The sequence below is a fragment of the Branchiostoma lanceolatum genome, chromosome 12 (assembly GCF_035083965.1).
Source record: "Branchiostoma lanceolatum isolate klBraLanc5 chromosome 12, klBraLanc5.hap2, whole genome shotgun sequence".
In the NCBI taxonomy this organism is placed as follows: domain Eukaryota; kingdom Metazoa; phylum Chordata; class Leptocardii; order Amphioxiformes; family Branchiostomatidae; genus Branchiostoma; species Branchiostoma lanceolatum.
Genome location: NC_089733.1, coordinates 942718 through 967665, shown reverse-complemented (window position 1 = coordinate 967665; position 24948 = coordinate 942718). Strand labels below are relative to the sequence as shown.

Below are 24948 nucleotides of genomic sequence, written 5' to 3'. Positions count from 1 at the left end.
TGTATTCCATGATATGGCTATTCAAATATGTGACATATGAAACTGAAGAAGAGAGGAATGTTGATAGATAGAAAATATGCAAATGAAGACCTAATTTTCATAACTAATGAGATTCTATACTGGTAAATGACGGCAATTTCATACTTGGTTGGTCTCGTTTCAGACTTTTTTTACGATTTGGGGCCGATCTGACACATTCTCAGAAAGACGCTAGTCTTCTCCAAACATCGTTTTCTGGGCAATTCAATGTTTTTGGTGGAAAGGGGTGCCTTGCCACTGACCGACAAGCTCAGTTGACATTTTCTGTGGAAACGATATTTTTGGTAAAAACCATCATTCTAAGCAATTCTTCACCCAAAAACTGCAATTTTTTTGCCATTCTTCCAAGGCCGCTGCATGGAAAAGACGGATTTTCCCAGGATAATGACTGACATGTTTACACAGCAATAAATGTCATCATTACCTTCGCCGAGAAGGTTAATAATATGCAGAGGGTAGCGTTTGTATGTATGTGTGTGTGTGTGTGTGTGTGTGTGTTTGTAATTGACCAGCATAACTCAAGAAGACTTGGATGGATTGTCTTGATATTTGGTAGGTGGGTAGGTCTTGATAAGACCTAGAAGTGATTAGATTTTGGGTACCCTAGCGGCTTGTCACGGTACTGCAGCGGAACTTCCTGTTTTGATATCTCGTGTTCTGGACATGCTATGGAACTGATTTTTGAGTGGTAGGTAGCTATTTGGACAGAGAGTAAGTGCTATAGGTTTGGGCCCCCTGGCGGCTTTTTTTGTAACTGCAGGAGCAGGTTTTGCTTCAGACTTTGAAAGGGAATAACTCAAGAAGGGCATAATGAATGGTCATAATTTTTGGTAAGTAGATAGCTTGAGTGATGATGTACATGATTTGATACTTATCATGCAAATAAGTATCTAATTTGCATAATTAATGAGGAAAGTTTGTACATCTGCCAAATTCCAGGATACGACTCTCAAACATGTGACACATGTAACTGGGGAAGAGAGAAATATTATTAGATATCAACTATGCAGCATAATAAATAAGGAAATACTTTAACTCAATATGGGCTTGATGGATGGTCATGATTTTTTGTATGTAGATAGCTTACGTGATGCTTCGTATTATTAAAGAATGATTATGAAAATCATATTCTAATTTGCATAATGAATGAGGCAATTTCAAAAACCCACTGTGTTCCATGATATGACTGTTCGAATATGTGACCTTCGTAACCGAGGAAGAGAGGAATGTTGACGGATAGAAAATATGCAAATGTAGGCCAAATTTGCATAATTAATGAGAAACTACTATTATTCCATACTGGTAAATTATGGCAATTTCATACTTGTCGCATTTGGAAGTTATGTGAATGTCAACATCGTTGAATCAAATTATGTTTATAAGGATCACATTTGCATAATTGATGATAATTGTTAAGATAGCTTTCTTTGTTAAGCTCATACTTTGGACAACTTCTGACATTTGGGTGAAGACGCTCAACTGGTATGATTTATAATAATTATTGATGAGAAACACTCCTAAAACTTCAGTCATAAGGGTTAAAATCATTTGGCGAAGGTATGAGGTTGTGGAACTGTAGTTCTGTCTGTGCAATAAAGAAAAATAAAAAATCATGTCAGGATACATTTTCCGCAATCCCCAATGGCGCGAAACCATGCAAAATGAAAATAGAACGCACGATTCGGGTTATCAGGCGACAAAGCCGCATTACTGTTATCGCGAACTGATACCAGGAAGTCTTTGCGGACGACCCAAACTGCGCAACCGTAAAACGCTACGAAGATCAGGCTTTTCAGGAAATATAAAAGATTACACATTGCTATAATGATAACTGAAAAATCTGGAGCCAAAACTACCTTATTTTCTCGATTGAAGTACGCATTTTTAAACTTTTCAAAATCCAAAAAGTGTCTCGGGCCATCACCAAAGCTGGGGTGCGTACTTTATTTGAGGTCACTGTCTGGATAAATCGGAGCAGAACCTCAAACCAGCCGGAACACAGACGCGGGGGGCTTCGGGTAACACCAATTTATCCATAAACAAAATGTCCTAGGACAAGTGTTGCAGGACAGGTTATTTTACCCCTGAAAACAAGCCTCGTGACGCAATGCGTTGTTTTTCTTGTAGCGCCTCCAGGAGCGCGTTACGAGGCCTGTACATGTTTACACGGGTAAAAAAATTTGTCCTGCGACATTTGCCCTGGATTTGTCCTACATGTAGGACACTTGTCGCAAGTGCCTCGTGTAAACCAGCCCATAGCTAATGCAAATGAGACCTAATTTGCGAAATCAATGAGAAACCTTTAGTATAGGTCAGTTGGGAAGGTGAACATCATTTGTCAAAGGTTTGAGTTATGGAAGTCTATTTGGAATTTTAAAGATTAGAGGACAAACATCCAGCCATTCCATGCAATGGTGGTTCAAACAATAAACAAGAGTTTGAAGACCTCATACCGCCATGAATATTTTGAGCCTTTGTAGATTCATTGTTATCTCGATGAAAAATGGAGACTTTTTCATGGAGATATTGTTTTGAGCGTGTTTGCATGTGTGTTTGCATGTGTGTTTGTGTGTGTGTCCGGATGCTTGAAGTCAGCATAACTCAAGAACGTCTGGGTGGATTGTAAAGATATTTGGTATGTGGGTAGGTGTTGGGAGAACAAAGGTCAAGGTCGATTTTGGGTATGTGACACTGGAACTACATTTTTGTCAAAATCTTCCAAGGAGAATAACTGAACAATTTAGGAACGACAGATTTCCGTGTTATCTAATATGCAGGTAGCTTGGACAGAGATGTACACAATCAAGTGCAAATTATGCAAATTGTGACTTAATTTGCATAACTAATGACGAAAAACTCCTTTCTTCTGGCAGAATACCATGTTTATATTTCATCATTAATCATGCAAATGACTTGCATATTTACATCATTTATACATGTTACAATTTACCACAAAAGAATTACAACATTTCCGCATTAACTATGCAAATCAGGCCCTTTTTTGCATAATTTGAAGCTGTAGATGTTAAACCTGCCATTAAGTACATGTCACATTAATTAAGTCCTATTATTGAAAACAGTACATTTAATGCTATAGATTTTCCTCATTAACTTAGTATGCACATCAAGTTCCAAATTTGCATTTCTGTCTAAGCTAATTATGTACCAGCATATTGAAATTCGTTGTTCCTTAGTTCAGTTATTCTCAAAAGCTTTTGCAAAAAAGCCCCAGGCCTGCAGTTCCAGAGCTAGCTGCTATAGGGGACCCAAACTCACACCACTTTTTCCTTACATGTACATCACAAGCTAGCAAGCAAAAAATCAAGATCATAGCACGTCCAGAACAAAAGATACAAAAAACGGAAGTTCTGGTGCAGTACCAAGGTCACAGACCAGGGGGCCCAAAATTGACCTTGACTTTAGTCTTCCCAAACCTACCAACAATTATCTCCCCAATATATTTGATAATTTCCTTAACCCTAATTCACTTGAACACAACTATTATACCAGGTAAAGAAATCAACTCCATATTCCTGTCTTCTGCATATCATTAGCACAGTCCTCTGTAAAATATAAAATAATGTATCACAATATGGAACAGTCTTTAGACAAATATACAATCTCCTCTTTTCTGATATTTAAACGTGCCCCTAAAACCCACCTCATAAGTCATCCAAACTCCCTGTAGTAGTCTCATAATTTGTTCTTCTTATCTATCATTATCATATTCAGAATCTATTATTACTTTGCTCTATCATCTATTGATTGTGATTATTTGTGTTATGTATAGTCAGGAGGAGGGCCCAGCATAAGCTTTATACGCATCTTCCCTTCTCCTGCACCTGTTTTTTTTTAAATCTATTGTATCATATCATGTATTATGTATTTTCTTGTTGTGCAAGTAAAACAAACAAACAAAACAAACAAACATACCAAATATCGTAATCCATCCAGAGGTTCTTGAGTTAGCAGCTGACTACAAAATCCAGAAATACACACAGACAAGCCCAAAACTAATACCTTCATTTTCATGTCGGTAAAAACTCAGTACCTTGTTTGAGTATCTTGATCTCGTCTCCCCCCAAAGTAGCCTCCCACAGGGCAAAACAGATGTCCTTGTCTTGAGAACACTTCATTGTCTTGTTGTCCGCCAGAACTTTATCTTGAGAGATGAGTTCTCCATAGCTGTCCACATCATCCTCATATGTGTAGTCATGGGCACGCTGATCTGGATCATAGTATGCACAGTACGTCGCTGTCACTGAGGAAAGGGCTGGCAAAATAACAGGCACACCATTGTGAATAAACTTAGCTTAGGTCTATGACTGAATTGTGATGATTATGTGCTACAAGCGTTTCCTTAGCAACATCGTTCCAATGTAGCTCTTGGGACAGGGAGTCAGTGGTGTAGGTTTGGGCCCCCTGGTGGGCTCAACTTAAATTAGAGAAAATTAAACGCAAACCCGTTCTATAGAAGGTGGCACCGAATTGTATTTATATTTCCCTCCCAATATTCTGTAATGCTATGCTTCACCTAAATCCACAGGGTAACCTATATCCTAACCTAACCTATATCAGCATATGTCATTGTTACAACCTCGGCCAAAGGTACAAAATTTACCTTTAAACCAAAACTTACAAAACTATCCTCATAATCCTAAGTATTATTAGTATTGTCTGTTTTATTATGTAAATTAGGACCTAATTAATATAAATTAGTTCTTTTATACGTTAAAGCAATAAGAAAGTAGTAGTTAGAAAAGTGCATGCACTTAAACTGGCGAAAGTGAATGAAATACATTTGTATAACCCTGTTTAATGGTAGCGGTTTTGCTGCAGGGAAAGTGGAGGGAGAGTCTTTGTCAGCATAACAGATTCCTAACAGAAAGTCGATGGCAAACTTTAAAATTTCTTGAACTCTCACATCGCGAGATCACAACTAACCCCACACGTTATACATTATTAGATAGCTTAGAAAACGTGTGACAATGCATTTTTGAAACATTTAGATATCGAGGGCGAAAAATGCCACCAAAATTTTCAAACTAATGGGAGATCACCTTAGAATTAAGGTATAAAAATGCATGCAGATCACGTGGACCCGGAAGTGACTTTCGCATCTCCCGGGGCACTTTTCCGTATCTCAACAATCTTTTGTCGCCTGGTTAAAATATTTACATTGTCACGGCCTCCGTAGTACAGACTACAATCCTGGTAAGTTTAAAGGTCCAGGACATTCTCATTCTTACACATCAATCAAAATCGCTGTGTGGAAAAAACATACCGCCGTGCGCCCGTATCATACGTATGTGCGCTGCGACTAGAAACCGTCATGCTTTGCGACGCTCCCTCCTCGAGACACCGAAGTGTTGTGCAATTAAGCAAGGCATTTTCAACAATTCAAGTTCATTGCAATACATAAACGTTTAAGGTAAACTATATATTGGTTTAGCACATCGTTTGCATTGTTAAATATCAAATTACATTGTAACATTTTGCAACCGGACAGCATTTTCTATGTGGGCCCACAGAAGGAAGCGTACATGCCAGGCTGTCCTGTTTGGCAGGTATAAATAGCCATGCATGCACACGCCCGAACTGAGACTTGGCGTTAAGCCATGCTGCCTTGCCGTCGCATGGCCAAAAAATCAATAGATTTTGGACCCTCCAGTGGCTTCCCAAGGTACTGCAACGGAACTTCCATTTTTGATATCTAGTGTTCTTGACATGCTATGGTGACAAATTTTATGTGGTCGATAACCCTCGTCCTCAGCAAGAAGTGACATAAGTTTGGGCCTCCTAGCAGCCATTTCAGAAATTGCAGGGACATTTTTGTCAAATTTTCAGAAGAGGATAACTCCAAAAGGGAATAATGAATTTTCATGATTTTTTGGTGTGTAGGTATCTTAGACAAAGATGTACAAAATGATGCAAAATAGGAGAACATTTGCATAACTAATGAGACAATTCTATCATACTGTTACTAGTTTTGCCCAACAGAACACTGTCAGGTAATCATCAGCCCTTTTCGATAGAAATCCCGTATGAATAGCACCACCTATCAGTGCCCTAAGCAGGGTAGTAAGAGTAAAAATTAAAAAACAACAACCGTTGTCATGGCAATGTCTTTTTACCATTGCCAATCTTGTTTAAAATGTTACAGTGTCTCTTGTTCCGGACATGCTATGGTCTTGGATTTTGGGTGGTAGATAGCTTTTGTTGTCAAGACAAAGTGGAATAGGTTTGCCCCCCCTCCCCCCGGACATCTAATTTTGGAACTGTAAGGACATTTTTGTCAAAATATTCCTGTATTCCATAACTGAATGAAGGAAAGACGGATTCACATGATTTTAGGCATGCAGGTAGCTGAACATCATTGAATACATATTAAGCAAATGAGAACTTAATTTGCATAATTGATTAGGACATTTTATGATTCCATGTTTTTTTATAACTGCACTTTAATAAATGTAACACATGTAATTTATGGCAGGTGGACCATAAACAAATAAGATCATGTAAATGAGGAGCTGCATGATTAGTGAAAAAATGGCAAAATAGCTTAGCGATAAATAATGGAAGTTTTATACTTGTGATACATGTAAGTTTGTTGAAGGTGAACATCACATATTTTAATGTATAAGCTATTTGCATAAATCTACAAAGCTCTAAACATTTCATTGAAGTATGAGGTCGCCAAACTCTAGTTAGATACATTTATGAAAACCAATACCTAATTTGCATAATTAATGAGGTTTAGTGGTGTGTACCGGTTCGCCGAACTGGTTCTGGACTTTACAATTACATCCTCTGTTTTGTTCTAAACTATCTAAAGCCTTCCTTTGCCAGTCGCATATTATTTTCAAACCCTGGTAGCGCTGTACACAAGCTAGATTTTTAGCCTGGGAACTCTAATTTTCACGGAAGTAGAAAAAAATTGGACCGAGAAAGCTCGAGTTCACACACAAACACACACACGCTATCACTCTCATGAATTACGCTAAATTTTCAACTAAGACACAGAAATTGACGTCCAACCATAGGCGGTAGGCCACCGAGTTTTTGTTGAAATCGGTATTACCGTGACATATATACAAACTCGATCCGCTAAGTAACAAACGAACGGTTATATATCGGTGAATCGTAGACTAACGCACTGACTGTGTACTCGGCCTTCTCCTGAAAGATCACTTACTCTAACACACACTGTGTACTCGATCCACTGAAATGATTCCCGAGAATTGGTCCACTGAAAGATTCCCCAGAATCGCACACTAACGTGTACTCGGGCCACTGAAATGATTCTGAGAATCATACACTAACGTATACTCGGTCCACTGAAAGATTCCCCAGAATCGCACACTAACTTGTACTCGGGCCACTGAAATGATTCCCGAGAATCGTACACTAACGTGTACTCGGTCCACTGAAAGATTCCCCAGAATCGCACACTAACGTGTACTCGGGCCACTGAAATAATTCCCGAGAATCGTACACTAACGTGTACTCGGTCCACTGAAAGATTCCCCAGAATCGCACACTAACGTGTACTCGGGCCACTGAAATGATTCCCAATTATCGTACACTAGCGTGTTCTCGGTCCACTGAAAGATTCCCGAGAATGTTACAACCACAATGCCCGATCCGCCGTCTATTCTAAAGAACCATACGAACGGATGCCGAAGTCACCCGAAAATTGCCGAGAGCCAAATGCTTTGATCAGTGTTAAGAACAATAATAGATAGGTAGGAAATGCCGTTTTAAAAGCCCATATTTTCGGCGAAATACGGCAATGAAATTAAACACGTTAATATTACTTATGATCTAGGGGTTACTTACTAGCCATGTAAAATTCCTTAGGATACAACACCTAATTTTGAAGGAGATATGCGGCATTTTGTAAAGTCCGATTTCCGGGGAACAGCGTTACCAGCAGTACCATTACTGGTACTGATCCAGATTTCCCGCCACCGTTCGAAGATGGAACCACGATTCGGTAAGGACTCCCAACAAAAACTTCAGACCAAATGGTTCCTTACATCTTCAAGGATGGACCTTTTTTAAATGAAAATTCGGTCTATCTATACGTTTCAGTAATAGGTGAAACGTAACTACCTGCTATGTAAGACATCCTTGTTAAGCATCATGTCGATATAAGCCACTTTTAAAGAAATTCTAAAAAGCACCGTGGAACTGTGTTCTAAGTCACCGAAAAGTGCTGTCCACATCAAGTGGTAACGCTGTCCACGGGTAGCTTTTCCTACCCTGTCATTTTTATGAAGTTAGTGATGTGTTAGCCCCCGGGCCCTGGCGTTTTTTTCGGTGCGAACAGTGTGTTCGCGAACGCGTTCGCGCAAACTGCGAAACCTGTTCTAGTCCCGTCGGCCTTTGCGCAAACTTTCCCTCTGACAAGAACGACGCAGCGGACCAAGTTCCCAGTGCGTGTTTACACTTATTATTTGATTCAGTATACTGAGTACCCAGTGTGTGTTGAGTGCACAAAGCAACAGTGATTTCAACAAAAAAGTCGATGGCCTATCGCCCATGGTCCAACCAAACAGATCAATAAGTTACCGATCCTTTTTCCCTTTTTTGTACCCATAGACAACTGAAAAGCTAAAATCCGTTCGAAAACACAGCAGTGTTTGGGAACAGCGAAAATATACAAACACGGCGGCGTTACTCCAACCAACTCCCGCTAAACCTCGCGATACCACGCGAGAATGACACAACACCCCCTATCTACATTGATAAACATTGCAGTTTGATTATTCAAGGATCGTTTTTCAGCGAATATTTCATTTCTACAGGCAAAATCAAGTAATCCTTTTGCTTTTACTGCTACATTATAAGCTGAAAAGTTGTTTTTCATCTTTTTTTTGGGTAAAATTTGTACATCTTGTAATACTAAACTGTATATGTCTGAGAGCTTTTGTGTCAACAACTCACCATACATACTATTATTTTGCATGTGGAGTAGAGTAGATCTATACAGCCATGAAGGTCTCTTCCAGTAAATTTATCAAATTACACGTAAAATTTTTCCAACTAGCAATTTTGCATGTAACCAAAAACAAAAGACTGCAGTAACTGTTATTCGTTACTAGACAGCCTTTTTGTTTTTATTTGTAACAATAGTTATATTTCCAAACTTCACGTGTCAAAGGATTTTGGGGCTTTATTTGCTGTCCATTTATATCCCTAATTGCAAGTAACAGGGTCATAGACGTGCACATACACGTGAGAATGTAGTCTTGAGAATTAAGTTAGCCAATTTGCTCTGCTCACAATTGCAAGTCACTGGTTCAAGTTCAGACTTTCAAGTCCGAACCTGAACCTAAACCTCTGGACTTGAGTCCAAACCTAAACCTAAACTCAGGTTTAGGTACACACCACTACCTCTGAATAATAGAACATGCAAAATTGCAAACTCTGTGACCATTTATATGTTGAAAATGAAACCCATTTTTTACTCCATTGTTCTTTATATAAAGATGAGCGCCAATTGCTGTTTAAGACAATATAATGGAATAAGCCAAGAAATGTGCAAAAATGTCAAAGCAGAACACTTTCATATACCTGATGTCATGTAAGAACGAATATGTCATGTAAGAACGAATATACAACAGACAAAGTATCTAGTCATGTTTCCAAATGTTTCAAAAAGAGAGAAGAAAGCACTAGGTGATCAACATTAGTTTAGCAATAGTTCACAGTTTGTCTGTTGTTAGTTTTTTTAATGTTATCTTATCAATTCATATTTTGCATTATGCTTCGTATAGACCACATGTGGTCATCCGTGCATTTTGCCCATTTGGGCAGGAATGTGCAATAAAGACTAGTATTATTTATTGTCATCAAAAAAATACCAGCCACTTGAAGGTAGTAATGTCGCTATCGTGTTTGCCTGACCATAGTCTGACTCTGTACATGTATAGATTCAACAAAGGTAAGTATACAACTTCTAAAGAAAAACAAAACTAGATGCGTAGATAATATACAAAAGCGGGTTTTATTGGCTCTTTTGAATGACATTATGATGCCATATGCATGCGCCTGGCTCATCCCGAAATGCAGTGTCAAATTAGGCCCAATTTATACAGAGTTTTTTCAGATATCTAAAAATCCGCCGACATCTGAGCCTTAGATATCTGGACGCATTTATACACACCGACAGGAAGTACCGCAGGACTCACGCAGCGCGCTGATTGCACTCGTGACCCTATTCAACCTTTTGCGCGCGTTTCAAAATGGCGGGAGAACCGCCTGTGTTTTTCGTCATGATGAATATGGTATTCTTTCTTTATCTGACTCGCGTGTGGCTAAACATGAGGCAGCAAGCAAGGGTTGAGCGTAAGAGGCGTTTGAGGTCCCGGGGAAGACGACAGCGACCGGTCAGAATCAACGCTGCGTTCCTACTCGCTGCCCTTGTCGTGGCGGAGGGGGGAGGGCCGATCCACCGAACGATCTGGCATCACGAAAGAAGTCCGTCGTCCGTTTGGGAACAAATGGTCCTTGATGCTAAGAAGTTTTCCCGCTTTATCGCCCGCCAAATATGCAAACTAGCGTGAACCCCGACCTCCAGATGTCTACTACGCGACACATTCTGTTTAGAAGTCCGGTTGGAGCGGTCGGGGACTCCCGCTGAGTTGTCGGGCGAATGCTTCAGAGTGGTCGGCTGAAATTTTCCCGACATCTAAAAAAACCCTAATCAAGACCATAAAATTCCTGTTTAGACACAGAAAAAAGGTGTCGCCTGGCAGATATCTGCAGTTCAGATATCTAGACAAGCTGTGTGTAAATTGGCCCTTAATTAGGCGTGGTCATACCTCAACTGAACAAACTTCACAATCTAATTCACACAACCTCAAAGCCGACTTATCTTTATAGTATTATTCATTAACATGAAGTACGCACAATATTTGCCATGCTATTTACATTTTACAATTTATATGCATGTGTAAGTCTTGAGCGGTCAAATAACATCCACATTTAACACTTCTTCACTTCCAAACTATGTTCTGTGACCTTTGTTGTAATTTTCATTCATCTTTAGGGCAGGGGGGTCGACTTTGCCATTTGTTGAGTGGGTAGAAGGTCTCTCGGAGTGACATTCGACTCAACACAGGTTGTTACCAAAGGCCTGATGTGCACGTGTCGTGTGTTTGTTTTTTCTTGGACACATTTATGTGACCTTTAAAAGAACTCTCTTCAAGCCAAGGTGGGAACACTAGCTGCTATATAGAATTTACTTAGCAGCAAGATATTAATGACGAATCTTCTCTCCCAAAAAAATGTTAGCACCTGTCCGAGAGCAACGTCATTCTGCGTGCGGGAGACGGTAGTTTCAGATTACAATACTCAAATAAACCTACCGGTACGTTTATTTTTTTTCGCCTCAAAATCCGCCCGGTACTTTCTTATTTTAGACGGTACGTTTATTATTTTTTTTAAATTGGGATTTTGCTAACCAGAAATCCCTCTAAAATCGAAATTTTAGGTTTTTCTGCCCATATTTCCCCATATTTTTGCTAGTAATTCGCTATTTTTCGGCCTAACGGCGTTGATTTCCCCACCGCTATGACCAGCGGCGGCCTCAGTTGTGAAATCCTTGCGGCACTCGTAACATATCGGTCGATCTCGCTATGACGTTACAAAGTTAACGTTGTTATAGGGTGGAAATAAGACGCAGCACTGACATTTCAAAATACAATTTTCATGTAAATAACTTTGACAGTCTCTGTTTACATCGTAAACCAAAGCACGCTGATCAAAAAACGTGTCGAGTAGTAATGTTAACATTAGACTTCACACAGGGAAGAATTCGATGACCGCCATCGGCAGCGCGGCGGAAGAATGATTAGTTCACAGAATGACACGTAAAAACAACAATTATAACTTAACTTCCCTTGTGATATGTGTTTTGAGGCCGCAAAATCTAAGAACGGCACAAAACGAGCGGTAAACAACAGCATGTTTTGCCATCGAAACATGGCGGCGGCACCATCAGGCGTGGTGAAAGTAAAACTAGCAGAACATTGCATAGTGCAGATTACGATTTTTTAAATGACACCATAAACGTGTGGAAAATATCATATTTTGCGGCAACGATAGACACAGAATTCTATCTATATTTTAGGAGGGTTTGTATTTTAGAATAACCGTAAGATTTTCCAAATTTAGCGGTAAAGCGCCGTTTCTATTGTCAACATGTAATCGGTAATTTCTTTGTATGTGCGGCCTGAGACTCTGTGCTACTTTTACAGTCGAGCTCTGTTCAATATTGTGGGCTCAACCGCAGGAACTCGAAATCCGAGCGTTTCACAAAAACTTTGCTCTCGACGCTATGGAGCAAAAGTTTAGGGACATTACCCTTTTTTTGGTGTTCATATTTTGTGTGTGGGGGGGGGTAATGTATTTAGAAAATTTAGCTATCTGATGATTTTGATTTTATGTCAGTAAAAGATAATGAAATTCATGTACAACAATTTTCCTTGATCAATTGCTGCAAGTTCCAAGTAGAAAATGCATATACACTGTATCATGTACATTTTCACTTGTTGAATTTGAAGCACCATAGCCCCCGGTTAGGGGTCATAGCGGGGAACCGGGTCATAGCGGGGAACCTATGCCCAATTTTTCAACATTACTATTATATTTTATCGAAGTGGCGAGGAAGATCATCATGATTTGAACAAGCGTACAGTTATTCTGCTCAATATTCATATACTTAATAGGTATGGTCCTGAGGCATAATTGAATAGATGCAACCTACCCGTTTATTATCTTATTTCCCTCAGACAGTCGTGTCGACACAGTTTACCTCGACTGTCAATTTTGAAATTTTCCGGGGGGGGGGGGTACTTTTATTTCAGGGGGTACTTATATTAGATTTTGAAGATTTTTCCGGGGGGTACTTATATTCTAGGGGGTACTTCTATTTGAGAGGTGAGAGTACGGTATCAGCATGACTAGAGAGAAAATATAACATATAATGTTATAGCATTAGTGCAGAGGTAATCCATGATATTGACAGAATAACAGAAAAAAAGGATGGTTTATTGTTCAGCCAGATTGGTTTCAATGAACTCTTATAAAAAAATCCTGGTTTTACGTGAACTAACGTTACTTCTATAGTCATAATTTTCCAATTTCTTTGTAAACAGCACAAACATCTGAGTGTATCTTCTTGAAGACGATTTACATAACTTCTGTGATATCCCTTCATCAATGATGAACAGAAATGAACTCGTGTATATTTAGAAAGTAGAAATAAATGTTGTGTAATACATCAATTGATATGGACCAATACCTTTAATTAATGAAAAAATTGACTACATTGTGAAGATATAACCATATTGTACATGTAAGATGGTTGTAAATACAGTTAGGCCACTTTCCCATACAGGAAAATCATTGAATGGCTGAATAGATATGATTGACATGCATGAGTTAAGTTTCCGAACTTTGTGTGCTAAATTCAAGTTACCTCCGCCAGAAGGTTATATTTTCATGGCTATGGTTGGGTGTAAACAGCGTCACTCAAGAAGCTGCTGATGGATGTTCAGACGGCAGCGGTGTTTATGTTTTTCTCATGTCGATTTCTACTTTCTACTAGCATTTTATGAGACTTGAAAACTGGAAATCTTCTAGTTGCTGTAATCTTTATGAAATTGACAATTAATGCCATTGTTTACCACATTTGTGTTCGGATTTCTTATCAAAAGTGTACAAAAACGGCACAAAAATAATCTACATAGTGATCTTTTAGTTTTACGCGCCTACTGTAAATATTGTAGATACCATTGCCTCGCCCACCTCCGTCAAAACGTAGAAATGCAAAATCAAAACATAAAAATGCAAATATTTGATGGACATGCAGTCACTCTCTCATTGGTCGAACCGCTAATTGTGATGGACACTCAGGATCAGTCTATCATTAGGGCTTGGATTTTCTATCAGTTCTCACCACACAACAAAATCATTTCTTCGCTCATCTAATTTCGATCTGTAACATCCATTACCATAATACCGCCACTAATCATAATACCGCCAAATCTAAAAAGCGATGGATTTTAAGAGATCTACTCGTGCAGCAACTATAATTTCCGAGGTATGCACACTTTAGACATCAAGGTGTTTAATACACTCAATAACTCGTCATTCGAAGACAACGAGGTCAAATGTTTTCGATCGCTTATCATGGCAGACCAGCGCGTCGTGGGAAGAACATATCATCACGCCATCGCACGTTGTTCGCTAGATTTGCATATAATAATCGCACGTGCTTCAAGCTCAAGACGATTATTTAAACAACAGCCAAATAAAGTTTCTTTTACTGGCCTTCAACTCGTGTCAAAGTGTGATCTATCGTCAAAAACGGTTGTTTACCAGCCATAACTGCGGTTGACCTGGCGCAAAATAGAACATCGCCATTTTATTGTTTTCGCCCAAGACTGGTTCCTCCCCCGTATTGCGTAACAGGAAAATTCCCGCGAAAATCTCGGCGAAACCAATAGTTTGAAGGGGCGGGTGTGATTTCTACAAAGCACTGAGAAATGTTTTGTATCTATATGCATCACACTATATGCATGATATTTGTAGATGAATTTTTCAGCAAGTAACAACAGTTTATAGTAGGATTATGAACGCTTCTATTGTTCGGTCCCAAACCGAGGTTCCAGCAGAATTTGCACCCCTCCGCCTTAACTGGGGACCCACGTCAATACCATTTGTATTTGCATGGGAGACGAAAATTAGTAATAAAGATTTACTTAGGAACCAATGAATCTTCTGTGAGAAATAGTCAAAGAAAATGGTTTTATTTGCATGGCACACTTGGGATTATTCCATAACTGGATCGAACAATGCCGCCACCGGTCCTCGAGAGAGAGCTGCCCCTGATTCATGTCCAGCGGCATAGTAGACCTGCCGTGTCAACTTTGACCCTCAAGATATGAATTACGAGGGGTGATGGGCACGTGGGACTAGTTGCGATCTTGATTTTAGGATAACACCAACAATCAATATGACCGTTAGATTAGCAACCAAGCCGCCATTATGTGAACTGAACCATCGTAGAACGTCAGACGTAAGTTTTACGTTATAACAGTTGTGACGGTCTACAGTAAATCAAAATTCGTAACAGTTAACATCCGTTTTCGTGTGACTTTTTGTATCCCCAGACATCGTTGTATATTTAGGGCACGCACTACCCCGAAAGAAAGGAACAACAGCTGATGTATAATGGTGAAAAATGGGGAGATAATTGCCATGTTTCTTCCTGGCGGTATTATGGAACCCCCTTCCGTGCGCACGCCCGTTCTCGGTGCATTTCCGCAACATCTTACGATTGCGATATTTCGTTTTTAGGAGATCAAGAGAGACAAAAAAAAATACACAGCATAGGTGGCAAAGGTAAGCTATAGCATAGACATGTAAGCAGGAAAAAATGATGAGTTGCTCCTTTGCTAAATTAGTATCTCTTTAGAAATTGCAGTAAACGTGGCAGTATTATGGTAATGGATGTTAATGGTATAGTGTTATTGAAACTTACTATCTGTAGGAATGAGTAGAAAGTTGAGTTTTTTAATTCAAGTTTCAAGCCTCAGAAAATGCTCTGGATGCCTTTAACAGTCACTCAGAGAAGCAAATTTTTGGTGTTTTGTAAAGATTTAGTTCTTTGAGTATATGACAGTTGTGTGTCACTGCTTGGTACAGGTTGTTTCTTTGGCAACACGAGCCGCTGCTAGACCTCTATTCAGTGCCACCATCATCACTGTTCATTTTCTGGTCAAAAAAAGGGTCCACTGATTTTTTTTTTTGCAGACTGTTTTCTTTTGTGACCTGGTCATTGAGTCCAGCAAGAAATACAAATACCGGAAGTTCCGCTGCCCTACCAAGGAAAGTCACCAGGGGGGCCCAAAATCAAATCATTTATTCGATAGGGCAAGACTTACTGTTACCAAATTTCATGACAATCCATCAATTAGCTTCTTGAGTTAATGGGGGATGCTCTAACATCGCACGTTTTTTTACGCGCTCGAACTCACGGCGCCCCATCGCTGGTTGCCAGAGAGTGGTCAGGTTTTGATGAATGAATTTTGAACACATTCATCTAAAGAACTTAGTTACTTGAATAAGAAATGTATTCAGACTGTTCATGAGCCCTTCACGCTCCGAGTTACAAGCGGCAAACGCTGTGAGACGTTTTCGCGAATGTACGTTCTGATTTAGTGCTACGCTTGATAGTGTGCCTAACTTGGCACGCTTTTATAATATTGCTCTCTTCGGAAGTTGGTGATGGCGTTAAGAAAATGTAAATGAGGCTTGCAGTCTACTATATTCTAGCTTTCTTTCGACCGGAAAATTTTGACTGTTTGCACTTCTCACGTCATGTGAGAAAGGCTATCATCTAGCGCATCCCAGCTCATGATTTCATGGGAAATAGGCTACTACGCACTGTGTGCGTGGCCCGACGTACATATTGCATGCGGCCCCACTGACAAATTAATTACGAAAAAACGACAACGCTTACATCAACAATACTACGTCTACTTATTGCCTAATGTCATAGCCATCTTTGTATTCAGTTTCCTTTTCATAGACGGTACCAGTCACATGTTAGAGCGTAACAAATCTCTGGACCTCGCTGTGCGTTAAATCGCCCCGCCACCATCACGGCGAGGAAAAGAGGCGGGAAAACAACGTCGCCAGACGACACCGATGTTTACGTTGTTTTTCTTTGGTCACAGGGTGCGAAATACCCGGTTGCGCACTTGCGCAGCGCAACAATATTTTGGTTGGCGCAACTTATCTCTTAACCCAGGTTGCGCGGTGCGCTACCTAAATTTTGGGCCGGAGAAATCAATTTTGCGGCAATTACTTGGACGAAGTAGAAAATAATTGGACCAAGGAAGCTCACACACCCGTGTGGTGTGCACACACACTCGCTCTCAGTCTCGTAAATTTTCAAACCAAACATATAAATCGACCCCCAACTAAACAAGTTAATAAAGTTACCGATACTTTTTCACTCGTTTGCATCCATATTCAACTTGTTTTATTGTGCCTGGAACGCAAAATTCGTCGGAAAGAGAGCGCGGCTTAGCAGGGGAGACTAAAGTGTTACAATAAATGCCATTAATGCATGTAGCCCTATGGGGAAGTGGAGAAAAAGAAAGAGTCATTATCTCAAGAATCAAAACAACTGACTACGAAAACTTACCTTCAAATACAAACCAGTTATGTCAACTGTCATCAGATTTATTCCTGACAAATTCCATACGGCTATTCTCCAGATATACCCCCCCTAAACAGAGCCCTTGGATAGGTCCAAAAGGCTTCAGACACCCAGTTGAAGACCATGCCACTATATCAGGGGGGTGCCAAAACCCACAAGGTAGAGAAAGACCATTTATTTTAACTAATTCAGCAAATACAGAGTCTGTCCTACAACAGCCACTCCTATACTGCCCAGATTTCACAAAAAATCCCACCAAAAAGGATTTTCAATGGTATAAACCCTGTTTTTTACTTGGGGTCTCTCATCGTGGGGTCTGGGCGCAGGCGCAATCACTTTAGTCTCCCCTAGCGCTCGGCTCTTGTCCGCCATGTTGAATTCATCGACTCTCGCTGAATATCGCGTGATTGCGCGAGAGTAATGACGTGTAATCTGCAGTACCGGCAACTTCTGGTAGAGGGCAGTGTTTGAGTTGCTGTGTATTTCTATGGGCGAAATGTTGCTAGTGCTTTTTTTGGGGCAAAATTAAAAATTACAGAAGTGGAGATAGAGCCATTTTACTAATAATAAGCTGGGATTTAAAGATTCTTTACTTTGCAACAATGATTATAGAATAAACAATGTTGTGACAGTGAGATAAAAACTGGACAATGACATAGACTATTGTATTTATTTTATGATTATCATACATGTACATCATCAATAACTCACCTGTGAATTTTTCGATAAAAAATATAGGTGATTTTATTCTAGGGGTACTTTTATAAGATTTTGAAAATAGGCCCAGTAGCAACTTTTATGTGAGGGATGAGAATAATGTACAGGCACAAGTCCTATTGCAGTGTAGCTATTGCAGTGTAACTCTTGCTAGAGCAGAAAAAGCAAAAAGTCTATGGGTGTTGAAAAAAGGATTTATTTGTACTAAAAAAATAGCCGTGTTGTATAAGTTTGTTTTTTGTGGGTTGTGGTGTTTTATTTACATTGTATATCATTGAATTTTATTTTGAAACAAAAACACATTTAAGCACCAGTTATATGCTAAAGGCTATGTAATACTACGTACTTACAAAATGTAATTTCAAGAAATCAGTGAATTTTAGGTGGGGCAACCTGAAATTCTGACGGGCAACCTAGCTTTCTACCTAGGTTGCACACCGTGCAACCTGGCTCAAAAAAGTATTTCGCACCCTGGGTCAGTTTTCTACTCAATCAACAAACACTTAAAGCCCCAAATTTTTAGTGTTTTATGAAGTTATATTTCTTACGTGAATGATAGTTGTGTGTCAGCTTGGCACAGTTCGTATATTTAGGCGCCGGGACGTCTAGCTACGCAGTGACCCTCTACTCAGTATACTCAGCGCTACCAGCATTATTGTCAAAATATCATTTTTCGACAAAACAAGAAATGAATATGTACAAATATGTTTTGAATGCAAATGTGCATGAACTTCATTTATTAACCTTCCTTATCAGTATAGTCAATGGTCACAAACACAGCGTACTTATGCAAAATATGGTCAGAAAAAAATCCGTGCGATGTTAGGGCGCGTGCAATGTACGGGCGCCCCCCGTTATGCTGATCATCTACAAACATAAGTTACATAAACACAACGTCAAGTTGAACGTTAACCCGTTACATACAAAAACATGCACAGAAACATAACATTCTCGGCAAAGGTAAAAGAAAAACCGTATTCATTAAAAAAAACGTTTATATATATAACTGTGTTATATATATACAAGGGCAAAAACAAGTGGAACATACGTCCAGCAATCCAACCGACCGCCAGGATGAGAACAGCGCAGCAGACAGGGGAGGTCCCGCCAGCCATGATGGGTTGGAACGGCCCCACACAATCTTGTCAGTCACTGGTCAGTCATCTGTGACAGTGTCAAAGCATGATGAGAATTCCCTCGCATTTCCTCGAGCAAATCAGACCAGTTACAAATCGTGCATATGCATTTGGATAAAAATGAATGGTAACGTTAGATATCACAAATGCATTGGCAATACCGTTAATTATGGCCCCTGCACCAAACCCAGACAGAAAGCCAGACAAGGGTAGGCCTCTTGCAAAAAAACGTTACCACTGTGTCTTCTACGGCCGTCCTTGTAGATAGTTTCTATGTCATGTTAAACTCCTATGGTCAAGATCATAATGGGAGTGAAAGTTTACAAAATGATGGGCATGGGCGTGATACGTACAGTGCAGACATGGTCTGAGCAGCACCAGACGATCCACCCTTCCGCAGCCTCCGCCTCACTGCGTCTGCGTAATGACGTCACCTCATGGTCCCATGACACGGCCGTGCGACTGGACTTACACTGCAGGTTACTCAGAGCATAGTCCCCGTCCCTGGGGATGATATTAAAGATGGGGCAAGGTGTAGGTGTGACCCAGACGCATGGGATTATATTTCAGAATGGCGTCCACCATTACTCACACATCGAACGTTGACTTAAAAGAAACAATTGATCAGAGAATTGATCGCCGGCACCTGGCAGGACGATTCGGCATTTTACAGATCATACTTTAGTTTTAACACCGCGAGCGCGATGTAACGTCGAGCGATAGTCGGTCCTGGTTTACGAGGGTGGTTTTAACATGCGCAACGTTTTGTATACTACCTAAAATCTAGGTAGATTCTATGTCTATGTAAAAACACATAATGTTATAACGTTAGATATTAATATATTTGAAATACATATAACGTTAACGTAGCGCTACCGATCATCGGTACAATCTAGTAAAACGTCATTTATCATTAAAAAAACGCGCGAATGGAAAGAAATGTCAGCTCTTCTAAAAGGATTCATGCACGGTGTGTAACTTTTTCTCCGACTGTTCAAGACGTGAGCATGTTTCCATACAGAGGTATATGATGGAGAACAATGCCAGGGTTACCAATTGTCGTCCTCTTGCATGAGTCACTCTCCTTCTAGCGTTCTGCTTGAAGAACATAAATCAAAATGTAACGTTACATAAATGGTTCAAAATAGTCTGTTTGTTTTATTTAGATCTCCATGCAAAGTAGTCACAGACAAATGATAGTAAAATCACTATGTTATGTTATCTTATCTTATGTTATGTTATGTTATGTTATGTTTGTCCCACCGCTTGCTCGATACGATTGAAAATAATGTTGTACCCAGTACAGTCAATTTCAACAACGCTGAGCGGCACGAGAAGTTCACGTAATCATGAACGCATGGCAATTAGGTTTTGACGTGCAAAATGTAGCGTAGGTGAGGGAGGCACCCTCCTAAAAGCAGGACCCCTATCGCTCGATTTGTTGGCTAACTCGCGTAGGGGCCCTGCTCTTTAGCCCCGGTAGACACGGTTCTACCGGGGCTAAAGAGCAGGGCCCCTACGCGAGCGAGCCAACGAATCGAGCGATAGGGGTCCTGCTTTTAGGAGGGTGGAGGGAGGTCGCTTGGTTATATCAAACCTTTCTAGAACTGGTAGGACTTTTAAACCTCGAATCGCTATAGACTGCGGCGGTTTGAATTTCAAAGAAAGGTTGAACATCAGCTACTTTTAAAAGATACTAGCTACTGGGCGAGTTAGAAAATATAAAGGAATAACTGTGTACTGTAAAATCAATGCATTTAACGAAAAATTAATGTAAAGTTCGTAACTACATGCTGCCCAGACAGAACCATGGTAGTGAAGGCGGCCCTGGTGTTTGTAGTGGTGGCGGTACTCCTGACATACTACTGTCACGAGCCAGTTCCGCAGGACATCCCGCAACCAACGCTGTTCGCATCGTTCGGGATCATCATGAGAACAGTACGCCACATGGTAAGGTCTGGTCCGCTATATGATTAGTCTGATCAGGGTTAATTGGTGTTGTTTGTAATCAGGACTGCTTGTGGTAAGTGATACTCTCCAAACAGAGGTTGGTGGAGAAGATTGTGACCGTTTTATGCCCGTTTTCTGTCAGCACTCTCCACTCTAGGTTGGTTGGGAGTGCAGACAGAAAACGGGGCGTATGAAAAAAAAGTCACATTCTTTTCCACCAACTTCTGACTGGAGAGTAGTAAGTGAAAGATAATTTTTCAAAAGCAGCCAGCCTTCAACTTCAAGCACGAAATTAATTGCAAAAATTTGTTTTCTTCCTAGAGCTATGATTGTAGAGTGAAAATTGCATTACAATTGCAGTACATTATGGACATCCATAACGCTGCGTGCCTGCAAATCTGGTGTGTTACGGAGGAAGGGCTGTTATGCCGGCTATATAGATACTGAGACTGAGCCAAAACGTAATGCTGTTTTGATAGCTAAGTAGTGCAATGCAGCCATGGCTTGTGTTTTTGGACAATCATACAACCCTCTACTCTTCTTGAAAGTGTGTTGGGTTCTTTTTTTTTGTGGTGAGTACAACTCTTAACCAGTGTATTTTCGACATATTGTGAATCAAAGACTGGAAATAGATATGTTTCAGTAAGGGTATACCAACAAAGTTTCTTGTCCTTGTAATTTTTTTAAGTGAAATACGACAATTTGAATAGATCTTGACAAAAAAGCTCATTGCCTCTTATCAAATCAGTCTAATTTTTGCTTTGTTTTTTCAGGCCAGAATCGGAGAATACCTTGGTATAGGCACTGAGCCTCAGAATCTACGATACATCTTTGGTGCGCTCATAAACGCTGGCGTAGGACCGGAGTGTACGGACACCACGTTTAACGGGGTCAGAGTCCGCGTGTACGAACCAGCGTCAGCAGGACAGAGTAGCGGCAAAGTGCCGGGTCTAGTGTTCATCCATGGAGGTGGCTGGGTTATGCCGAGTGTCGGTAAGTCATGGCAGTAGTGTGTGTACATGTAGTTCATTGGTTAGAGGCCCTGTCGCTGGACTGAGAAGTCGTGAGTTCGAATCCCTGCTGTGTCTCTCACCCAACACGCATGCTACTAGAAAGGGTGGCAGTCATATTATTAGGACGGGACGTTAGGCTGCGGTTCATCGTACTTGACGAAAAGAGCTAGGGGAATATCCCTGGTACGATGAACCTGTATTTGTACTGTACATAGCGTCTGTCTTCTCTGTCATGAGCAGTGGAAGATTAGCTCTGAGAAGAAGTGAGTTAAACTGGTTCGAGATCACTTTCTATTACTTTCATAGTTTGAGTTTGAATGCCATCTCTGTTTTTTTACCTTATATTCATATTAAAGATGAAGATGATTAATGAGTTGTACGCCAGCCGCCAGGCTATACAAAGTGTTTTATTCACTTGACAAGACATATGAAAAATGTGAAAATAAATGTAAAAATAATAACTTCTTATAGAGTACATTTTATCATGTTTTTCCTTGTAAGGATACCTGTACACTATTTGTATTTCAATTTGGGTAGTTGAATACAGACGCCTTTGATGAGCTGACGGCCCATGTTTCCAAGGAGCTGGGGATAGTTGTGGTGTCTGTGGAGTGAGTACCTTCATCTGAAGCCTAGGCCACACCGATTTTTTTTGTTGCTTTTTTTGTTGCTTTTTTTGTTCGCCTCTCCTGTTTTTCCCATTTTGAAAAAAAATGGGTCACTTTTCCCATTCACGAATTTGTACTCACGATTTTACTATTTGTTAAGTTGTAAAACTCAATAGCCACCAATAAAGGCCTGCACATACCTAAAAAGTGTGGTCACATTTTATCATAAGTTATAATTTTTCATTAATTAAAACTTTTTCTTTGGTTTCGCAGCACTTTACTCTCTACTTATGAATTATCTTTGGTTTCGCAGCACTTTACTCTCTACTTATGAACTCTACTAATGAACCACAGACATTTCCCGGTAAACGAAATGTGTGCTTGAAAACGTCCTGACTTGTAATAAAATGTATTGTATTTTTCTTTTCCAACAAAGGACTGGATGAACAGTTAAGATGTGAGGCAGCTGATACGCGCACGTACCCTGGCCCTGTTGCAGAATTCCAAACTTAAGGGATTGGAGGAATAAGCAAGGAGACTTTTGGATTAGCACCTGTAAGTAGATCCTGTACAACTTACTCCAACCAGAACCAGGTATTTTTGACAAGTTCAGGCCATTGTCACTGACGTTAACTATCTTTGTGTTTGTGGGGGTAATCCAATGCCCTTTGGTTGTACTTGATTGGATGATCTTCCATACACTTATAACATCAAAGATATACTAGTAAAAGCTAAGGACTAGAAGCTAACTGGCGTTTCCTCGAGTACGTTCAAGTGTCTTTGATTTCGCAGCGTTTTACGTTTTCATTCTAATGTGTTTCATGGGAAATTAGGTGAACGAACAAAATACTCACAAACATCCTGACATTTGGATCAAATGTCTTATTGCGTTCTTTTTCTCTTTACAACTTAGGACTAGAAGAGACAGGTGAATAGAATAAGCTGATGGACATATGCAGCTTCCACAGATACGACAAGGTATTGTACTGTATTGTGTGAAAGAAGACTCGGGTTTGGTACTTGTCATCACAATCCAGATTTTGATCCAAGTCTTTGTCAATGAATGATTTATTCCTTTGTGTTGGCAAGTTTAAGTTTATCAGACTGTTTTTATTTCTGAACCTGAACAATGCTTACGGGGAAAATCTTTGTCTTTAATACTTGCTTGTCTGATTGTGAATTGTATGCAGGATGTGAATAGCATGTTTTTTCTGTCAGCTGATGCATGTCTTTCTTCTGCTGATATCGCAGAAATGTCTGGACGTGCTACTCCGGAGCTGTACAGGAGATGCCAAACACCACCATCACTGAAGGTGTTATGTGACAACATCCAGTACATCACGAAGCCAAGCGAATCTACCGGCGTATCTACAAGAGCTCGGGTGTTCTTTTCTTAAGGTGAGACGGCCAGCAAGGTCAAGAATTGAACACGCTTGTAACCTTCAGGATATTTAATTGTCTTTGGTTTCGCAGCGCAGTACTCTCTACTTATGAACTCTACTTATGAACCACGGAAATCTCCCGGTAAACGAAATGTGTGCTTGAAGATATCCTGACTTGTAATCAAATATCTTGATACATTGTATTTTTATTTTCCAACTTAGGACTGGGTGAACAGTTTGGGTGTGAGGCAGTTGATACGTGCACGTACTCTGGCCCTGCTGTAGAATTCGAATCTGAAGGGATTGGAGGAATAAACAAGGAGACTGATGGATAACACCTGTAAGTAGATCCTGTACAACTTACTCCAACCTGAACCAGGTATTTTTGACAAGTTCAGGCCAGTGTCACTGATGTTAAACAGTTCAAATTTGCCAGTATCATCAAGTTTGACCAATTTAGGTGACATATTTGTGTCATAGGCATTAACTTCTTCTGCATGACTTCTGTCACCTTTTCCAATTCCTGGCAGACAATAAGGCAACCTTCTGCCTTCCTTCAGAATGTTCAAAGCAAAAAAATCATTAGTCTTTATTGATTGTATTTTCACTTTCTTGCATCTCTCAGCAGCTTTCAGGATCTTCTGGATGCCATCAAAGCCAGATCAACTTGGTTGGACTTATTTGGGTGAGATGTTGGCGTCCACTGCCATATATAGTTTTATTTTTGTCTCATCTATTTGCATTTTTATATTCAGTAGATGTTGATATTGCCCATTTAGGGTATAGAGGGCTGAGCTTTTGTAGCCTCCTATAAAGTCGTATTGAAATTTCGGCTACTTATATTAAGGCTTAGGCTGACGT

General features: G+C 40.1%; 1 protein-coding gene and 1 long non-coding RNA gene across 2 annotated transcripts in view; one reads left to right on the top strand and one right to left on the bottom strand.

Annotated features, from left to right (window-relative positions):
• The window catches only part of LOC136446442 (bone morphogenetic protein receptor type-2-like), a 60762-nt gene extending 41141 nt beyond the window's left edge, over positions 1–19621 (bottom strand). Inside the window, exons 1-3 of the mRNA XM_066444814.1 lie at positions 19488–19621; positions 19047–19162; positions 4091–4312 (exon numbers count right to left, since the gene is read on the bottom strand). Of these exons, the coding sequence (XP_066300911.1) occupies positions 4091–4312; positions 19047–19113 (289 nt within the window). The 5' untranslated portion in view covers positions 19114–19162; positions 19488–19621. The remainder of the gene's footprint in view (positions 1–4090; positions 4313–19046; positions 19163–19487) is intronic.
• Positions 1–23985, top strand: part of LOC136446044 (uncharacterized) — a 224814-nt gene extending 200829 nt beyond the window's left edge. The window contains exon 7 of the long non-coding RNA XR_010757488.1: positions 23957–23985. This is a non-coding gene — a long non-coding RNA (uncharacterized lncRNA). The remainder of the gene's footprint in view (positions 1–23956) is intronic.
• The last annotated feature ends 963 nt before the right edge of the window (positions 23986–24948 follow it).